Source organism: Mirounga leonina, unplaced genomic scaffold (genome assembly GCF_011800145.1).
Source record: "Mirounga leonina isolate KUSES-001 unplaced genomic scaffold, KU_Mleo_1.0 Mir_151, whole genome shotgun sequence".
Lineage (NCBI taxonomy): Eukaryota > Metazoa > Chordata > Mammalia > Carnivora > Phocidae > Mirounga > Mirounga leonina.
The window spans coordinates 64,839,261-64,861,338 of record NW_023270377.1 but is presented as its reverse complement, the minus strand read 5'-3'; the positions used below and the strand labels follow the sequence as shown (position 1 = coordinate 64,861,338).

The 22,078-nt window shown below is 36.7% G+C and overlaps 1 protein-coding gene across 1 annotated transcript in view; it reads left to right on the top strand.

Moving 5' to 3' along the window:
• Positions 1-11,463: 11,463 nt before the first annotated feature.
• Positions 11,464-22,078, top strand: part of CSRNP3 (cysteine and serine rich nuclear protein 3) — a 148,697-nt gene continuing 138,082 nt past the window's right edge. The window contains exons 1-2 of the mRNA XM_035007866.1: positions 11,464-11,484; positions 15,973-16,061. Of these exons, the coding sequence (XP_034863757.1) occupies positions 16,049-16,061 (13 nt within the window). The 5' untranslated portion in view covers positions 11,464-11,484; positions 15,973-16,048. The remainder of the gene's footprint in view (positions 11,485-15,972; positions 16,062-22,078) is intronic.

Below are 22,078 nucleotides of genomic sequence, written 5' to 3'. Positions count from 1 at the left end.
GCCCTTAGAGAGTCTATGTTGCCATTAATTGATTTCTCCTTTCTAGCCATTGTCTTCACAATTGCTAGCCTGAATTCCATCTCCGACATCTTGGTTATATCTGCATCCATTTGTAAATCTGCAGCATAAGTCTTAATCTCTGAGTCTTTTCTCTTTTGGGGGCTCCTCCTCCTAGTCATTCTGTTGATGGGTGTTTGAGGGAATGTATAGAGTCCAAATTATTGGCCAGAACCCAAGCAAGATGCACCTGTTTTCTTGGGACCTTAGGGTTGCTGGCCTCTTGTTTTCCCAGCCTGTCTTCTGCGGGAGGGGCCTGCCGCGCTGTTACTCAGGCAACCCTGTTTGGGCGGAGTTGCCCTGCGCCCCTGTGGCAGGGGATGGGCTCAGTGGGAATCAATCTTTGGGGTTTTTGTTCTCTGGCGCCTTTCCCTGGTGGCTTTCCGAGTCTCTTCCGTGAGTCAGAGCAGAAGAGACCATTTCCAACCCTCTGCCTCAGAGCAGAGAGACCTCAGTCTGTTCTTCAGTGAGCCCTCCAGGCCACACCGTCTCCGTTTCTGTCCGTCCTGCTATAAACTGCAGCGTCCTGGGTTGTGCGCCCCTCCGCAGCACCCCCAGTCCTGCCTCCAGGTCCGGGCACGTCTCTGTCCTTTGTGCTTCTAAAACCACCAGCTCTCCACCACTAGGGGTCCTGTCCCGGGGACTGCAGTTCACGTGCGCAGGACTCCGCCGCTTGGGGTTTCCACCCCAGAGGTTGCAGTTCACCGGCGGGACCCCAGCGCACCGGGTTTCTGTCTCAGAGGCTGCAGTTTGCGTGTGCGCAACCTTCACTCCGGATTTCTGTCTGGGCGGCTGCGGTTTGCGTGCGCGCAACTCCGCCAGTCTGGTCCTCCACCCCGGGGGCTGCCCTAAAGTCCTTTCCCGACGCTACTGGTCTGCGAGTCTGTGCCCGTCCGCAGCGCGCGAGGCTGTCACTCACCGGCGGTGTAGGATCCCCACATCCAGGCTCCCTCCCGCTGCCGTTTATCCTCCGATATCTGCCCGCAGAATCTCGGCTCTCTGCTTCGTACCTCACAACCAACCGCCTGCAATATTCTGTTTGTAGAGATCCAGATCTTCTTACATCTCAGGCTGGTTTCGTGGGTGCTCAGAGTGGTCTGGTAGATATCCAGCTCAATTCCGGGGACCAGTTGAAATAGGGTCCCCTACTCCTCCGCCATCTTTCCCCCCTCCTAAATTCATTTTTCAAACAAAAATCCTTATTGGCAAGTGAGATCTTACTCTTAGTTCTACATAGTCAAAGCAAACAAACTGCTAACCACCTTTAGGATTCCAAGGATTTCTGTTCTATGAAGCAAAACCTATTAATTTCTATTTTCCACTTAATTGAGGAGTAGTAAAAAGAATAAGTACAGATATTGATTGATATGCAAGATGGAAAAGTTAGAAACAATAGTGTTCAGCACAAGTAAACAGATACGGTAGTTGACTGGGCCTCCTTTACCTTTTCTGCAAATGGGTTAAGGATAAATCATTCACTTACATTATTAAAAAAATTCTCTCTTGAATTGTTGAAGTGGGATAAAAGAGGATGAAACTGCTCTGTTTAGCATCCCACATATTATAGCTGCAGATTAACTTTAAATACATTTTTGTTTCTTTGTGGCCAATTTTTGTTTTGATAGCCTCCATCTGGCATTGATCTGCATTCCTTTTGTAGTCTGATTACCAGGCATGAATCAAAGAAATCAACCCACTCCTCTGTCTTAAGAGGCTGGGGGAAATTACCTTTTTAGATTCCTTTTTTTTTTTTTTTTTGTATTTAAATTCCTTATTTAAGATAAAAGAGAAAGAGAATTCATTCAATATTATGTCAACCAAGACCTGTCAGCATAACCATGTTCATTTAATTTCTTTTACTGGTAACACATAACTATATCCATTCTTTAATTTCTTCTTTTTTTTTTTTACTGGTGATATTCGACATTTGTCCTCGTCCTCTTTAAAATATTCAGTTAATGGTCATGGTTGTGTTAGTCAAGATTTTTTATTGCAAGGCGAAAAAGCCCTAAATAATCTAGTTTAAACCAGAAAGAGACCTCTTAGTTCATGTAATCAAGAAAGACAGGGGTGAGGTCATATCAGGCAAAATTGTTGTGGGGCTCAAGTAGCAACCTCAGCGCTCTCCCCGCCCCCTCTGACTTGGTTCTCTTCTCATTATGAGAAGGCCTCATTTTCTCTGACTGCATATGGGATTATGGGTTTCCCTAATCTGCACAGGATATCTGCCTGCATGTAGACACAGATGTCTTCCTAGCACTATGTTCTTGAAGGCAAGGAACAATCTCTTCTAATCCTGGCTCCAGCAAATTAGATGATGAAATATCTCGTCTTTGTGAAAATTATCTTAGTGTGTCAACTGTGTGCCCATTTGTGTTCAGATCTAGCCTGCCCTTCCTCTGAAAATTGTACCTTGCCCACTGGTTTCCAGGTGGATTCAACAAATGAGAGGCACTGGTGGGACAATATAGGGCAGGATGAAGGGATAAACCAGAGTATTCCCACCCACTCATCCATGCTTCTGCTGATACTTCCAGTGGCCACCACATCTCCACCATAGTTAAGCCTTTGCTGTAATGACCCTACTTTTGTGGTCACAGACTCCATGGAGCAGCCTTTCCCCATATCTAGCTCCTATGAGGTAGCACCAGGTTTTGAGTTCTGGTGACGTCCATCCTTCTGTTTTGCCTCCAGCTGTAGGAGTGTTAGCTTCTTCTTACTACTACTGTTCTCTGAGTTCCTTTGTTTTCTGTTTTGTTTGGCACCTCAGCTCTTAGAAAATCGTTACAACCAGTTCACCATATGAAATTCCTTCCATTTGGGGGCGCCTGGGTGGCTCAGTTGGTTAAGCGTCTGCCTTCGGCTCAGGTCATGATCCCAGGGGCCTGGGATCGAGCCCCACATCGGGCTCCCTGCTCAGCAGAGAGCCTGCTTCTCCCTTTCCCTCTGCCTGCTGCTCTGCCTACTTGTGCTATCTCTCTGTCAAATAAATAAATTAAAAAAAAAAAAAAAAAGGAAATTCCTTCCATTTGGACCATCTAGCATTGCCTCTGTTCTCTGAATTGGACCCTGCCTCATAACTCTAGCCTGGGTCACCTGCCCTTCACTGAACCAATCACTGTGGCCAAGGAATGAGGTTCTTTGATTGACTAGATCATGGTCATTTACCCACTATTGTGGTAATAAAAAAGGAGATGTGGAGTATGTTACCAGAAAAAAAAAAAATAGGAGAAAGAAAAATATGTTGGGCCACCAAAATAATGGCTATCATATAAGTAATTCATTTTGGTACCATAGTTAATAAACATGAAAATCTAAATTGATTTTTCAAAAATAACACTACACAAATAAATCATGAATAGTGGAAATATCTCATGTCAATCGCTTTTTAAATTTGTAAATACTCTATCAAAATTCTGCCTTTTTGCTTATAAAATAATAAGTATAAAATAAATGAGAAAATTAGGGGAAAGGAAAGCAAGGTAAAAACAAGATTAAGTCAGGAGTGACATTAGGTTACCCTTCTTCTGATTAAGAAAGAGAACCAATATGTTAAAGATCTGCTATGAGTCACATGTTGTTTTAAGTGCCTTATTTATCTTTCCTGAAAAATACAAAAATAAGAGTTTATATGCCCATTTAACAGATGAAGAAACAGTGTTTCTTAACCTGATGTTAATTGCCCAAAATCACAAGGTAAGATGAAACCATCAGTAAGATGTTAACGTCTGTGTTTTTGATACTCCAGAGCCTAAGCCCTTTATATTATGTTATTATGCCACTAATATTTCTCCCTTGAACTGTACTGAATCAATATTTCCCTGCTTGTATTTAAAAAAAAAAAAATCTTCACTTAGGGTTCATTCATATTCACCTTCTGGTAAAATCACTTTATTATAGAGTCATCTATCATGAAGTCTATTAACAGACTTCTGTAACAAAATTCCCTCATATAATATTCAGAATGAATCCCTCTTTCCTTTATTCACACTTCATACTCAGCATTGGCACAATGTGTAACAATATGATGTTACAAGCAGACCAATTTGTAACCAAGTTAATTACATGATTGTATACACCCCACTTCTGCCTGCCACAACATGCAATGTTTCTGAAATATGAAGAAAGTACATAAACATTTATGAAATAGTAGGTGCTGGGCACTTCCTACAGGAGCATATCTGTGAGGCTCCTTACATCTTATTGTGGCAGAGAAGATAAGAACATATTCTATAACACGATGTCTCTGATTTGTTCCTCATTATTCTTTAAGGGAATGCAAGTTGTCAGGGCAGCCCCAGCAACCATTCAAGACTTTATCTGGGTGTCCCTACCCTGTGGGACAGTAACAGTATGGTTTCCATGGGAGGAAATGCCCACCATAACAATTAAGGTAGATACCACAGGCTGCTTCGACAACTAAAAGTTGAGTGAACAAATTCTGAAAGTTCTTCCTCTTTTATTCCTGTCCGTGGATATTGCTTTTTCTTTTTTTAGGTTTGATTTCTATTTTCTGCAGTATACTAAAAGTACACCGACTAACATAGGCTGCAATTTAGCTGTGTTCCTAGGACCATCTGTAAGAATTTATGCATTTCCTGGGAATCTGATCAATTCTAGCAGTAATCCTCTGTTTTCTCTCTGAGATTAAGGAGCCTGCAATCAATTTTATATTTAAAAGTTGATTTCTGCTTGAAAAAATTGGGGGCCCAATGTCCAGAAACCATTCTGTGCTTCAGAATTGATTTCCTGAATAATTCTTTCATGCAGACACACATGCATTTTTATGTGAAATCATAAATATTGTTTCACAAAATCTCTTTAAGTTCTTTCCTCCCTCCCTTCCTTCTTTCCTCCCTTCCTTCTTCCTCTCTTTCTCTTTCTTTCTTCATAGTATTCCACAGCACAAGTTTACCCCAATATAGTCATCTATTCTCCTGCCAGTTGTTTTTTAAGTTGTTCTCACTTTCTTGATATTAAAACCTATGCTGCTCTAAATATTCATGTACATAGTGTATGTTCAATTTTATACATTGTTCTATCAATTACTGTTAAATTATTTTGATGGTATTTCCCGGTTTCAACATAATCCAGACATAATTTAATTAAAATATAATCTTATTTTGAGCTCCCTCCCTCTCTCTCTTTTTCTTTTTCTTATCCCTACTTCCTTCCCTCCCTCCCTCTTTTTTTCCCCTTTCTTTTTATTTTGCTTGGTTTTTCCCTTTTCTTCCCCTGTGTTCATCATCTACATCTCTTGCTCCTGTAGGTAACTCTTATTTTCCTAGTTTATATCCTTTCATTTTTTTTCAATATCAAATAATTATAAATAAACTTACTGTCACAAAAGATTTTTTTATCAAAAGTGGATCATCGTATATACATTTCTCTTCATCTTGATTTTTTCATTGAACAATACCTTATGAAAATTCCCCAAAGTATTTTTCATACCTCTATTTTATTCTTTTTGATGATTGCAAAATATTGGGTATATCCTGTTTTTATCAATCTTTCCCCTATGAGTGTTCATTTGTTTCAGCTTAGTTTTTATGCTACTATGAGCAAGGCTGTAATGCATGTTCTTTTGAAAAAGTCTTTATAACTGGTGCTTGATTTTTTTCCCTCTTTTTTTTAGAGGAGGGAAAGAGAGGGAGGGGTGGGAGAGAGAACCCCAAGCAGGCTCCATACCCAGTGTGAAGCCATCACAGGGCTCTATCTCACAACCCTGAAATCATGACCTGAGCTGAAATCAGGAGTTGGATGCTTAACTGACTGAGTCACCCAGGTGCCCCAATGCTTTGCTTTTTTTAAAAAAAAAATATTTATTTATTTATTTGAGAGAGAGAGGGAGAAGGAGAGAGTCCCAAGCAGACTCTGCTATGCATGGAGCCTGAGGCGGGGCTCAATCACACCACCCCGAGATCATGACCTGAGCTGAAACCAAGAGTCGGAGCCCCAACCAACTGCACCACCCAGGTGCCCCTATTGCTTTACTTTTTTGAGGCTAGATTCTTAATAGTAGAAGCACTGACTTAATAGATATTGGCATGTTGCTTTTTCAAAAGACAGCAAAACACATACTTCTACCAACTTTGCATATGATTATACTTTTCTCCATAAGTCCCAAGCAGAAAGTGTTTATTTATTTATTCAAAAAGATGAAGTCCTTCATCTCATGATGTTTATTTACATTAGTAGTCAAGAAAACTAGTAAGTGAATAATATGATGATGACACAAATATACTGTGAAGAAAAATAAAGCCAAGTTTGGCGTATAGAAATAGGGATGGCTATTTTAAATAAGTTGGTCATAAAAAGCTTCTGCAAGGAGTTGCTATTTTGATAGAGGTTTAATGGAGTGAGGGAGTGGGCCATGTAATATCTGGAGTAGCAGGAGACTTCTAGAGGGAATGAAGAACAAATGCAAGACGTCGGCAAAGAGCTTGATACTTGTGTGGATGGACAATGGGGAATCAATGGAGAAGGCATAGACCAGGTGGGAGGCTATTGTCGAGTGACAGAAGTGAGAGATGTGGGACTTGGGGAGAAGTGCTCAGATTTACGATAAATCTTAAAGGTAGAGCTGATGGGAGATGCTGATGTTTAGATGGGAGATTTAAGAAAAAGAGATAGACATGAATAAGTCTTGGGCTTTTTAACTAAACTTTATATTTTGGAATAATTTTAGATTCACAGCAAAGTTGCAAAAATAGCACAGAATTAGCTAAAACCTTTGCTCAGCTTCCCCCAGTGTTAACATCTTACATAACCATGATACAGTTGTCCAGACTAAGATATTAACATTGTATCATTTATTATTATATTAACTACAGACTCTTTTCAGATTTATTCACGGATATCCTTTTTCTATTCTAATAAGATCTACTCAAGGATACCGTGTCGAATTTAGTCATCATGTCTCCTTATTTTCCTCTGTTTTCTCAGTCTTCCCTTGTTTTTTATGGCCATTACTTTTTGAAGAGCATAGTTAGAAGTTCCTCAATTTTAGTTTTCTCTGGTGTTTTCTCATGATTACATGGGGTGTGGAAGAAGAAAGCCACAGGAAATGAAATGCTCTTCTTGTCCAAATATATGAAGGACTAGATGATACCAGCATGCTGGTGATATTAATATTAGTCATTTGGTTAAGATGGTATCTGCCAGGTTTCCCCAATTTATCATTACTTTTTTTCCTTTTCTCATATTCTATTCTTTGGAAACAACTTATTTAAATACAGCTCACACTTAAGGTGGAGGGTAGGGATCGAATTCTACTTCCTGAAGGGGAGAAGTATCTACATTTATTTTTTGGAATACTTGTAAGAAAGATTTGTTCCTTCTCCCCTATTTATTGATGCAGTCATTTATTTACATGAGTATAGACTCATTGATATTCATTTTATTCTTTGTGTTATAATCTAATACTGCCATTATTATTATTATTATTATTATTATTATTATTATTTGCTTAAATTATTCCAACTTTGATCATTGAGAGTTCCTTAAGGTTTGTTCTTGTATCCTTTTGACATGCCTGTGCCTGTTCTTTTTTTCTTTCTCTTCCTTTCTTTCCAGTACCATAAGATGCTTCAAGTTCATTTTGTGTTTTCCCTGCCCCAATCCTAGAATTAGCCATTTCTCGAGGAGTTACATTTTCATTATGAGTCACTGGGTAAACAGTGATGTCATTTACTGCACTGGGAAAGACTGGAGGAGGAGGAGGAAGCCTGGAGTATATTATTTTCTTTCTTTCTTTCTTTCCCTCCCTTCCTTCCTTTCTTCTTTCCTTCCTTCCTTTGTTTCTTCCTTCTTTCCTTTCTTTCATATTATTATTATTATTATATTAACATGTTAACTTTCAAAAGCATATAAGCCATTCAAGCGGAGATGTGGAATAGGCTGTGGATATAAGAATCTACAGCCCAGAGAAGAGGTTCAAGCTAAAGAGCAAAATTGGGGATTCATAAATAAATGGTGGTATTTAAAGACATAGGACTGGATCTGCTTTTGTAAGAAAGAATCAGGGAAGAAATATCAGACCTCAATCTACTAAAGGATTTTGACATCAGGAAGATTAGAAGAAATTAGGCAAAGAGGTTAAGAAAGGGCAGCAGATGAGGTAGGAGATAAGCCTACTTCGTGCATGGTATCCTAGAAGCCAAGTTAAAAAAAAAAAAAGGAAAGTGATTATCTGATTCAAACTTTCTTGAGAGAAAATTTACCGTTTGGTTTGTCAATATCCGAGTTCACTGCTGACCTTGGGAAGCGCTACTTCAGTGGAGTGGTAAAAATGAAGCCTAATTTGGAGGTGTTCAATATAGAATTGCATCTGAGGAATGGAGAATGCCCTCTCTGGGGAAGTTGCTATAAAATGGAGTTGAGAAATAAAGAGATCAGATGGGGAACTGATGTAAAGGGATTTTTTAATTACGTTTTTAATTTTAATTCCAGAATAGGTAACATACAGTGTAATATTAGTTTCAGATGTACAATATAGTGATTCAACATATACATCACTCAGTGCTCATCAAGATAAGGGTACTCTTAATCTCCTCCACCTATTTCACTCATCTCCCCCCACCTCCCTCTGGCAATCATCTGTTCTCTATAGTCAAGAGTCTGTTTCTTAGTTTCTCTCTCTCTCTTTTCCTTTGCTCGTTTGTTTTGTTTCTTAAATTCCACATGAGTGAAACATATGGTATTTGTCTTTCTCTGACTGACTTATTTCACTTAGCATAATACTCTCTAACTCCATCCATGTTGTAAATGGCAAGATTTCATTCCTTTTTATGGTTGAATTATATTCTACTGTGTATATACACCACATCTTCTTCATCCATTCATTTACTGGTGGACACTTGGGCTGCTTCTATAATTTGGTCATTGTAAATAATGCTGTACGTATTAGGGTGCATGTATCCCTTCAAATTAGTGTTTTTGAATTTTTTTTTTGGTAATGAAATTACTGGATTGTAGGATAGTTCTATTTTTAACTTTCTGAGGAACCCCCATACTGTTTTCCACAGTGGCTATACTACTTTGTGTTCCCACCAACAGTGCATGAGTGTTCCTTTCCCCCTCATCCTCGCCAACACTTGTTTTTTCTTGTGTTTTTGACTTTAGTCATTCTGACAGGTGTGAGGTCATATTTCACTGTGGTTTTCATTTGCATTTCCCTGATGATGAATGATGTTGAACATCTTTTCATGTGTCTGTTAGCCATCTGTATGTCTTTTTTGGAGAAATGTCTGTTCATGATTTCTGCCAATTTTTAAATTAGATTGTTCATTTTTTGGATGTTGATTTTATCAGTTTATTTTATTTTTTTAAAAAGATTTTATTTATTTATTTATTTGACAGAGAAAGAGACAGACAGAGAGGGAACACAAGCAGGGGGAATGCGAGAGGGAGAAGCAGGCTTCCCGCTGAGCAGGGAGCCCGATGCGGGACTTGATCACAGGACCCCGTGATCATGACCCAAGCTGAAGGCAGACGCTTAATGATTGAGCCACCCAGGCACCCCAAGTTTTTTAATATATTTTGGATACTAATCCTTTTTTGGATATGTCATTTGCAAATATCTCCTCCCATTTGGTAGGGTGCCTTTTAGTTTTATTGATTGTTTCCTTTGCTGTACTTCTAGAAGTTTTTATTTTGATGTAGTCCCAATAGTTTATTTTTGCTTTTTATATTCTTTGCCTTGTATCTAGAAAAACAGTGCTACAGCTGATGTCAGAGAAATTACTGCTTGTGCCCTCTTCTAGGATTTTTATGGTTTCAGGTCTCACATTTAGGTGTTTAATCTATTTTGAGTTTATTTGTGTGTATAGTGTAAAAAAGTAGTGCTGTTTCCCTCTTTTGTATGTGGCTGTCCAGTTTTCCAAACACGTTTGTTGGAGAGACTGTCTTTTTTCCATTGTATATTCCTTTCCTCTTTTGTTGCAAATGAATTGACCATATAACTGTGGGTTTATTTCTGGATTTTCTATTCTATTCCATTGACCTATGTCTGTTTTTGTGCCAGTGCTACACTGTTTTGATTACTATAGCTTTGTAACATAATTTAAAGTCTAGAATTGTGATATCTCCAGTTCTGTTTTTCTATTTCAAGATTGCTTTGCCTATTGGGGGTCTTTGTGGTTCTATACACATTTAGGATTGTTTGTTCCAGTTTTGTGAAAAATGCTGTTGGTATTTTGATAAGGATTGCATAAAATGTGTAGATTGTTTTAACAGTACTTGCTCTTCCAACCATGAGCATGGACTGTCTTTCCATTTCTTTGTGTCATCTTCAATTTCTTTCATCAGTGTTTTATAGTTTTCACCTCTTTGGTTAAGTTTATTCCTAGGTATTTTCTTATTATTGGTACAACTGTAAATGGGATTGTTTTCTTAATTTATTTTTCTGCTGCTTCATTATTAGTGTATAGAAATGGAACAGAATTCTGGAACAGATTTCCTACAACTTTATAAAATTCATTTATCAGTTCTGATAGTTTTTTGGTAGAGTCTTTTGGGTTTTCTGTATACAGTATCATGTCATCTGCAAATAGTGAAAGTTTTACTTCTTCCTTGCCAATTTGGATACCTTTTATTTCTTTTCATTGTCTGATTGCTGCAGCTAGGACTTCCAGTACTTTGTTGAATAAAAGGGATTTTTTAAAGTTGGGAGATATTACAACATATTTGCAGACAGATGGGAATAATCTGGTAAAATGGAGGGGGGAATGATGATGCAGGAGCAAGAGGGAATAACTGAAGTAGCAAAGACCTAAAATTGGTGAGAGGAAATAGAATCCAAGAGAAGGGATTGATCTTAGGTGGGAGAGAGGAGTTTCTCCATTATAACAGGATTGAAGGCTGACTATATGCGTATAAATATCAAGAGTATACAAGATACAGGTAAGAAGAGGAAATTGAATTGTTCTTCCAGTTTTCTTAGAAGCAGTATCATAAACTGAGAGAGAGATGGGCAGAAATGTTGGGGAATTGCAAAGAAGTAAAGGTACTTCTGTTAGTGGTGTCAAAGAGTTGAAGCCTATGACCATATATCAATAGTTATGCCCGTAATGCAGTATCCTACATTTTCTCTAGTCATAATCATCTGTTCGGCGACTACGGGTAGTTTCATAGTAGAAAGAGATCTGAATTTAACCAAGTGATTTTTTTTCCTCTTTTTTTTAAAAATTTTATTATGTTATGTTAATCACCATACATTACTTCATTAATTTTTGGTGTAGTGTTCCATGATTCATTGTTTGTGTATAACACCCAGTGCTCCATTCAATATGTGCCCTCTTTAATACCCATCACCAGGCTAACCTATCCCCCCACACCCCTCCCCTCTAGAACCCTCAGTTTGTTTCTCAGAGTCCATAGTCTTTTTTAATCCTGCTGATCTGAAGAGGAGAGAGAAAACTCCTGGAGGTGAGTCTATATGCAAGGATAATCTGCCATGTTGAATAACAGACCCTAAACTGGGAAGTGTGAACATGAGTGGTGGGGAGTGAAAAACGTGTAAAGGTTGAGAAACATTTTTGGTGGTCAAGTGTACGCTCTAAACAACTTGCAACATTTTGTTATAAAGGTTCATTAAGGCTTCCCTATAACCTGCTTGTGCCCTGTGACCGCAGAGCCCGAAACAACTTTTTAATCTCTTTTAATCTGTTTTATCAAGTTTGTACCTCTTCTTGGGTCAATTTCACTAATTGGAAATTTCCTAGAAAATTATATAATTCTTTAGGTTTTAAAGTTTTTACCTAAATTTTCACCTAGATTTTCTTATAATTCTTGCAAATTTCCCATAATTATCGTTGTTTTCTCCCACGTGTTAAATAGAGATCCATCTGAACAATTCTAGAGAAATGTGTGTAAAATTTTGAGCACAGCTGATTGAGTGGAAGAATCCCATGGTGACTACCTGATACATAAACAGCCTAATTAGGACTGATTAATTTGTTTCAGTAACTCTTGTCCACTTTACTGAAATGGAATGACTAAGTGCTCTCATTTTAGAAAGCTTTCTTGGTCATGTGATACTACTTTATTATAGTTCAACACATGTTAGGAAGACACAGAAATTCATTTTTTGTGGTTTGGTAAATGAGTAGATGCTGTTTGTATTTTGATAACTGCACTTCGACATGTGTGTGAAGTTACAAAATTAGAGTGATCTTGTTACTTAAGAAAGAATTCTAAATAGAATCAATGTGACTGTCAGTGGGATTTTATTCTTTTAGAAAGATAGCGTCAAACTTTACATGGCAGATTGGTCTTTCCTGCTAGATTCTTTTGCCCTAGGCCCTTTGTTTCTGTCAGGAAGCTGTCTTTCAGAGAGAATAATGCTTTTGCCGGTTGCAGGCATATTAATTATGCAATACTATATTTTAAGATGCAGTTGCAAATGCAATTAAACTACTGTATTGAACTTATAAGTCTTATTATCACCTTAGAAATAGTGAACAGCAAATTCACATTTCCTCACTTCTGTTCACAAAGTGACCTTTCCTTTTGACATACTGAAACTGATACGAAGCAGGCTTCCAGACATGCAGAAATGGTCAGCTTGGGGATCTCAAATTCTGTGATCCTCAGAGAAACAAGTTTATTCTCAAAATCTTGGCATTTGCAAGAGATTTTTTTTTAAAAGACAGCAACAAGAGTGTCTTAAGCAAGTTGTATTTCCTTATAGTTAATCAATGAATCATCCATTAAAAATAATACAAGCTGATCTGATAGCTCAGTCAAGGCTACCACTGAGATGTGCCTTCAGTAACCTCAGTGAAGTCTAGCATGCCTATTGATTAAAACATGCCAACAAGAGCTTTGTGCCTCACCGACCTACTAAAGGTGCCCTTTAGAGAAAATGTTGACAAACACGGGAGAGTGCTTTTACCCTTGCCACTACAAACAGCTGCTGGGATTTGTAGGATTGCTTGCAGTAATGTCCCTGGGCAACTAGGAAGTCAAGGAACCGGACACAAGGAGAGGTGGTATTCCCCATTCCCTCTAGCTTCGCAAGACTGCAGAAATTTCTAAAAGTGAAAAACTGGGTCTCAGGGAATTTCTTAATCGAATCCCAGATATTAGAAAAGACCAGATATGAACCATGAATGTTAGGTGCACATTCCTAAATGATAACATAGGTTTATGTCAATATTACTTTTCATAGAACTTATAATCCTAAACCAGGATTCTTTACATGAGTACCACAAAAATTTATGAAGACAAATGATGGTGCATTTACATTAGTGTGTACATGTATACATTACATACATTCGTGTACATGTTCCTAGTCTTCCATAAATTTCGCTCTCCTTGAATATTTTACTTAGTGCCTAGGATGGTTATATTTATCCACAAATCAGTCCCGATGTCACTTGTCACTGCTAAGGCCATCCATAGGACTGGGATCCCACTCAAGTACAACTTTAACAGGCTATGCTAGGGGTATGCATCTTAGGTCGTGATTACTTCATAGACATAGGATTCCAGGAAAATGGCAGTCCCCACCAATCTTGTGTACATCACCACTGTTGTGCCCAGAGGGTTTGCAGAGGAAGAATAACAGCCCCTAGGTCTTTCTGAGATACATTACCTAGAGATTATTCCTTTACAAAGTTGCCTGGGTCTCAGAGTGAGTTCTATTGATCTGTAGATCTTAGCACAACTCTTCAAATTCTCTCTCTCTCAGTAAGTGTACCCACACTTGCTCACAGTCTCATACAGCCCATGTCCCCAAGTCACATCCAGAGAACCAAGCTGCTGGGTTGGAATGGTTTTCAGCAATAACTACTGCACATTGCCCCAGAACTAGCACGATCCTCAGATGCCCAATCTTGGGAATTTGCATTGAAAATTACTTGTTCTTCCAGAATTATTTTTCCTTTGTGATGGACTCCTCCCAGGGGCTCGACTGGCCTCAGTTTGGGTCAACCCTGTCCATCAAATATATGTTTATGTATTTGACTTTCAAACAGGTCAGAGTTTGGGTTCCTTTTTTCCATTATCAAGGGTCCTTTGGCCTCTATCTAAATTACAGGATAATTGCAGGTATGTAAATAGACTACCCTCAATGTCTATAAAAAGTCTTTTATTTATTTGATTTGAAAATACAGTTATGTTTTCAATTCCAATTTTAACAATAAGCAGTCAAAAAGTATTTCATCTCTTACTTCAGGTTTAGCTACATGTCAAATATATGGCAGTTTTCATATTTATAAAATAGGGAGACTGAACTAGATAGCAGTTTCCCCATTTTTTTAAATAACAGTAAAAACTTTTTATTTTTAGGATAACATCTTAAACAATACCTCACTAGGTAAAAGTGACATTTAAATAATATGGAATTCATTAACAAGAAAATTTGAGTTGAGATTATGAATGACATTTATAGACATATTCAACTCAGCATCTAACTTATTTTTGGTATTTTTTTTAATTGCAAATAATTTGTAAAATCTTTATTCAGTGGATATATTACAAACAGGTAGAGAGATCTGTTAATATACTTGCTTATTGGTTTTTAATTGCTTGACCTGCAATCTTAGGATATGTACATGTCATTAACAGAGAAGACAGAAAAAGTTATATTCTGAAATATTCCTCAAAATGAGTGTAACAGGTGATACAAGAGATTGTTTCAGTGGTCTTTAGTATGTCATCATTTGAGGGTATAATGTTCTCAACAGAGTTTAAGATATTTAAAATTATATTTAAAACTGAATTTTGAATCAATCTCTCCAAAATTTCTCAAGTTCTTCTGCTGAATCTGGAATTCCTCAGAACCAAACTAAACTCAGTAACCTCTAGTTAGCTCTATAATTGCAACTATAATTTGATAACATTTGTGAGTGAGTACCACGGATATTCTAGTCTGCTCTAAATCCATGTATAATGTAGATGTACATAAAGTTAAAGGAAGAAAGAGGCTCTCAGAGACACACTGTTCCTGAGACCTTTTTTTTTTCCTTAAAGATTTTGATGTTTTAAGCTTGTCTGAACAACATTCACTCACTTTGTTTGTTCAGGCTATTTCTTCATTCAAGTAACTCATGTATAGTATTTCCACACTACCTATTGTTATTGGCCATGGTCTATGATGGTTCATTTCTGGCTGTTGTGGAAATAATAAATGAACCCCCTTCACAAACTTCTCTATCCCATCTTTAAGGAAAACTTTTACATTTGTATCTGACATAATGATTTACTTCAATATTTTAGAAGGGAAAGTTCATTAATTCTTTAGAAAAAGTGATTATGTACATTTTAGTTTGAGAAAAATACTAGTGTATAATCATAGTGAGGATTTCATCACCTTTTAAAATTATTACACTAATCACTTTGAATTATGGCACTGTAATTTTTAAAATTAGATTTTTCTTAAGGCATGTTTATTTTAAAGAATGATTTGTCTAAATTATTTTCTTAAAGCCTAAGATATCTTAAAACCAGGACATATAAATATTTGAGTTAATTTTATTATTAAATAGTTTCCTTTAAGCAAATCAAAAAACATAATAAACATTCATTGTGATTGCTACCAATTATATAGCTATGACATTTTGGATGATTTTCCTGGATTTTTGTGTGTCTTGAAGATATGAATCCCCTGGAAACCAGAAAGTTATTGAAATCTAGTGTAATGCTGATTAATAGGATGGAATGTCTTGAACTTCTTGTGCATAGTAGTTATTTGTTTATTGATTAGAAATTTGCTATATTCTTCTAGGATGGATATTCTTTCTGCTAAATTATATACAGTGTGAGTAATTAGTTCTATATTTAATGCTTTGTTTATATTCTAGGATTCCTACTGATTTTCCTGTGTCACATTATATTTATACTATGTAGTTAGCTTTACTTTTTGCAAATATAACCTTATGTGACATATTGAGACATGTTTTCTTTTTTAAGGAAAAAATAAGGAGATGTCAACAGACTGAAAAGATGTTTTCAGAAGCATAGAGTCTTCAGAAAGATACTGGAGTTCATGAGATCTCAAGGTTAGCAGTTCACACATTATTATTTTCATGCTTTTATAGATCTGAGATATAAACTGCTCCAAGTTGTTCCTGCTAATGTGTAATTGGATGCTAAGGACACATGTTTACTTAAAATACATATTTTAACAAGATCTCTTCAAAATTTTTTTAAAAATTCATTTATACCAGAAATATAATATTTAGTTCACTTGGGAATGGTTAAAAGAAAATATTGTTTCAGTAGAAAACCATTGGTTATTAAAATTTGCTTTGCTTTTTATAAAGGGCAGCACTGTTAAAATAAAAATAAATAAATATTAGGCATCTTTATAAAATTTTATTTCTGATTTGTTAAGAAATGTATACCTACTCTGCAAATTTTTCATTTATTTTGTATCTTTGGCTGCAACATATAGCATGTGCACAAATAGTTTAGAAGGATAGCTGATCATCAATCTTTCTACAATCCTTTGAATCCTACTCCCTGACTTTCCCTAAGTACAATCAAATAAATTATGCTTTTGTTGGAAAATGTGGTCTTAATAAAATGACAATTCATATGAATGAGCAGAAGAATATTTGAGGACCTTTTCTATGTTGTTTAGAGTCCTAAGTCTGGAAAAGCAAAGCAAAATAAAACAGCTTATTAAACAACTTATTATAATAATAGCCTACCATAAAATATTCATTTGGAAGTTTGAATTACAGTGTAGGTTGAAATAGTTTATTCTCATGGGATAGCTTGAGAAAGTGGATGATTTCTACCTTCTTTACTTTGTGGGACCCAATATCAAATATTCATAATTTAAAATGAAAAAGTATTGATGATCTTTTATTTTGATTGCCTTGGTCAGGCTTGTCTTCTACATCTTCTACATCTTTTCCTCATTCATCCAAGGGTATATTCATTCAAAATTTATTTAGTACTTACCATATGCATGGCAATGGGCTAAGTGCTTTGGTTGTTTCAAAATGAATAAGATATGGTTCCTGTTCTCAAGAATTGCCCCACCAATATGTTACTCAGAAATTAATTTTATTATTAACACAAGCAACAGATAATTAAAAAGACAAGCCAGATTTAAAAGGGCATGTAATGAATTCTAAAATGCAATGAGAATTATATGGGGATTATTCATATTTTCACATTATGGCTTTTATTAACCTAGCATAGTGAAGGTTTATACCAATGGGAGTGTTGTTACTCTATTACAACCCACACCCGATTGACGTTTTATGAAGTAGCTCTTTAAGTGCAACACAAGTAATATGAAATTTCTAAAAAGAAGCTTCTCTTTTGCCACAACTACAAATTTAATGTTGTAGGAAGTCGTTAATGCAAACACCTATGAAAAGAACAAAGGTGAGCATTACCTACTTGGTGTTCTTTATTTTTATTCCAATACATTTAACTTCTTTATTAAGCTCACCAGAGAATTAAATCATTTCCCCAATGACCTAGAAAGGCATGTATGTAGGCTTGAAAAGGATTGAACGCTATAAACCTCTAAGGGATCCACATGCAAATAGTAGCTGGATGAGTAAAGAATTTGCAGTGGTGTGGGAGTCCAGACTGCTTGAAATGGCACTGCATGCTTCTCATGAAAAGCATTTAAGAAGGGGATAACTGAAGAAGTTAAAACAGATCAAGTCATTAAAAACAGTAAAATTGTTTTTTGAAAAGTCAGTGAAGACCTCTCTTGCTTAATTGTGCCATTAGACAAGTGGTTAGATTAATTTACATAACAACTACAATTATTCAACAAATATTTATTTATCTAGTACCTACTATGTGCATGGGAGCAGCAGTGAATAAAATACACCAATATCCTTGCCTCCGTGGAAATTATATTCTAGAGGGTGAAAATATATAAGCAATAAAAAAATTAATTATATATTATGTTAGGTGGTTAGAGTGCTATAAGGGAAAGGGAATAGAGAATGTAGAGGGATGAAATTTTAAAATAAGCCTAATGACTTAGTACTGCATAATTTACACAAAAGAGATAGATACTACCTTTGCCCAAATAGTGCCAACTTTTCTGAAAATGAATGTGATGAAATACAATGCCTACTGGTAAGTTTTCTAAATCATCATTTTTAAAGTAAATGTTGTTAATGTATATAAAATAACTAGTGCTTGTCTTCCTTAATTTCAGCAGAAGGAAAGGATGTATTTTTAAAATGATAATACACTTACTACATGTACATAAAATGTGGTCAAAGAAAGGTACAATTGAACATGGATTAGTCCAATCACTTACTAAAGGGGTAGAGGCTATAACTATTCATCTGTGTAGGGGAGAAAATTAATCCAATTTTTTTAATTGAATAAATATTATGAACCTAAAGTAGTTACAGATGTCTATGTCAATACATATAGATGACACATGGTGTTAAAAAGCTCTATATTATTGTCTTTCTGTTGTTTCATCATCAGTCTTACCATTTTAGGAGAGCTCTAAGTACTGGGACTACAGACAGAAGGGAATTATTTAAATACCATCTCATTCCTATAGTACTAATTTTTTAAAGGACACATGTCTTCCTTTGTACATTTAGTAGAAGATACATGGAGATTTGGAAATTAAAATAAATTCATCTATTTGTGATCATCAGCAAATGAGTCATCAAGTTTCTTTTGATGTAATCTGGTTGGAATTTTTCTATGAAACGTTAAGAAACATAAAGTACAGAGCACAGGAATCTGGAGGTGTGTATGGCCCAGAAGACCTGTGCATTTTTTGCAACCCATCTAAACTATAGATGAATGTATCACATAAATTGATATTATCTTAAAAGCCATTCAGTATTGACTTTACTGGATAGAATTAAAAGGTTTAGCCAACTTGCTATGCAGAAAAAGAGGTTAAATCAATTCTTTTTCAGTGTTAATAAGATGTTAATAAGTGAAAGGAATATCTAATCATCCAAATAAACAAAAATTGGATTAGGAGTTCTCACAACCTAATAAATATTGCAACTCCTTCAGTATTCCAAAAGGCAGGTATTTTAAACAGCTTATCATCTAAAGGAAATAAATGTCCAGTATTGGAGTATTACAAGAATGATGCAGTGAAGGTCACAATTGTTTAGAAAGTCTATTTTAATTAAATAAGAGAATACTTATTACATGTAGTGTGAACAGAACAGACAGTCAGCTCTATGAGTTTGACCAAAAGAGGCAACTGGTACTATTTGCTTTGGGAAAACCAAAAGAAAAGAAAACATGAGAGATGCAGAGGACTGGTGGAAGGCTATGGAGAAAATAAGGACATCTTCTTTTTCTTTTACTAAAATATTTTTAAAAAATTTTTAGTTTTTTAAATTTTTTATTTAAATTCAATTTAGTTAACATATAGTGTATTGTTAGTTCCAGGGGTAAAATTTAGTGCTTTATCAGTTGCATATAACAAGGACTTATGTAATGTCACAGTGTCAGAGATAAATTCTTTCCAAACCAATATTAATCTTTGTTGCATTCATCTGAAAACTTCAAAGGAAAGAGCTAGAAGCTCTTTTGTTTAAGGGTAACTGAAATGTGACTTTTCAAAAGCAAGTGGAAAATTTAAATTCCCTTACTTTCATCCTCCCTATATTTGCTTTATAATAGTTAAACCCAGGAATCATTTACAAATTTGTACCACAAATCCAGTTCCCCGTGGGCTGACTCTTCCATCCTTTCGCAAATCACCACCCAAAAATACACATCTTTGAATCCCACGTTACCTGGCATGCCTATTGCCCTGGGTCAGTTCTTCTCCTCCCCCTTTCTTCAGTGGTTCTCCAGATGATTTCCTACCATTCTCAATATTCCGTCAGTCTTATAAATAGTTTTAACTAATCCAGGTTTCTCAACCTCATCAATATTGACATTTTGATCAGATAATTCTTTGTTGTGGGGGCAATTTTGTGCACTGTGGGATGATCAGTAGCATCCCTGACTGTTCCAACCCCCGTTGGAGGGACACCAGGGATACTCCAACCCCCATTGGGAAAACCAAAAAATGTCTCTAGACATTGCCTAGTGTCCCCTGGGGACAAAATTACCCCAAGATGAGAACTACTGAACAAACCCTAACCTCCACAACCTCAATAAACATCCACTCCCTATCAACCAGAAAGCCTCCTAAACACCTTCAGCATCTTGTTTTCAGTTAAACCTCAACTGAGACACCTGACAGCTTCTCTTGTCAAAATGAAAGTTACCTCTGTCTGACCATCTGTGTGCTTTTAGTTTCCTTTTATTTGCTTATGCCTGGCCTTGTACCTAAAATGTGTCTTACAAAATAATGAGTGGATATAAAGTAAGTGAGGAAAATTAGGGAAAGGGAAAAATAAGGTAAAAACAAGATTAAGCCAGAAGTGATGCTAGGTTCAAATGACATAAACCCTTTTCTTGTCACTTCTTTTTCTTTGAATTCAGGGAGACTTGGATCTTTCCATGTTCTCCGAGTCTTGCTTGAAATTTAGCTTGGACACCAGCACCTTACTGTCTACATTTCTACAGCCTGTCCTTTCTCACTGCAACCTTCAATCCAAAGTAGAGTGGACCTTCTCTTCTCTTACACCCAGGCGCAAGAGTGCTCCAGGAGCAAATAATCCACTCTGCAGATTTATGGTTTTCTAATCCAAGTTAGCTCCTCAATAGCATCCACTAATCCTTCACTCTGACTACAGTCAGCCACTATTTCAAAGGTTTATCACCCCACTCCAGCCATACAATCTCCCCCCTTCATTCTCGGTGCACCTGTTATTTTAACAAGAAAATTGAGGTCATTGTGTGGAAACTACTTGTGCCTCCTTGCAATTCCCTCCAGCATCAAACAGCTACATCTATCAACATTCTTACTTTCTTTCCTCCTATCTTAAATGATCAGGAATCCTTTCTATTCAAGGCAAAGCCTGTGTTTGATTGTATTCCCTCTCACTGATGCTGAGGCTTTGGCCATTAGTTACTTCCTTTTTGTCCTTTATCTTCAACTTCTTCTCCCTTGCTCACTCTTTTCCTTCAACCTGTATACATTCTTCAGATTTCTATCCAAAAAAGTAAGTCAGCATACAAAACAAACTGACCTCTCTCTTCACTAGATTTCACAGGCACTACTATTCAATTTCTCTCCTCCCAACCCATTCAAACTCTCCATACAGCAGTCTACATTCATTATCTCTGGTTTCTAAGATCCAGTCACTCCTCAGCACAGTGCCATCTGATTTCTAACCCCATTTAGCAGAGCACGCTCTCTCTAAAGGCACAGATGACCTGGCAGCCCGTATCTTGACTGGCTCTCTCAGGGGTATTTGACACTGTTAAGTTCATTTTTCTTCTTCCACATCCTGGACTGTTGTGACACCCCACCTCTTGGTTTGCCTTACACCTTGTAGATCCTTTTGTAAAGGCCCCTCTGACAGGTTCTGCATTCTCTCCTCTCTCACAAAGTCTCGAATCACAAACTCAAATACTGATAAGTGGCCATAGGTAATATAAACGAGTGAAGTCAGCTAATTTAAAACAATAAACAATGTAGAGGCCAAATAACAGGCCCAAAAAAGTTCTTGAAATTTGACTCTTGCTCAAATCACAGTGCTCCCCAGAGATCCACCCTCAGCTTATTGTTCATCTATCCTCCCCATTGTCCCTGATCAAGCCAAACCACTCTTACAGTTTTGTTAATTACATAGATGATAATGACTCCAACCTTTTTCTTCGATTAGGCGACAGAATTACATATTACCCACACGTGTCTATAGGATATCAGTGCCTAACAAGGACACACACACACACACACACAAACAAATCATCAGAGCAATGAAATGGAATAGAAAGTCCAAAAATAGACACTATATACATGCAATAATAAAATGCAACAAAGAAATAATCATAAGTCAATGGAGAGGCCCCTCAATGAACGGCTATTAACACTCCAAGTACACGTAATTAATTAGTGTCTGCTAAAGAGGGCATTTCAAATGGGGGAGGGGGAATGAAGCAGAGAAGGAAAACGGCTTACTGAATAGAAGGTACTAGAACAATGTAA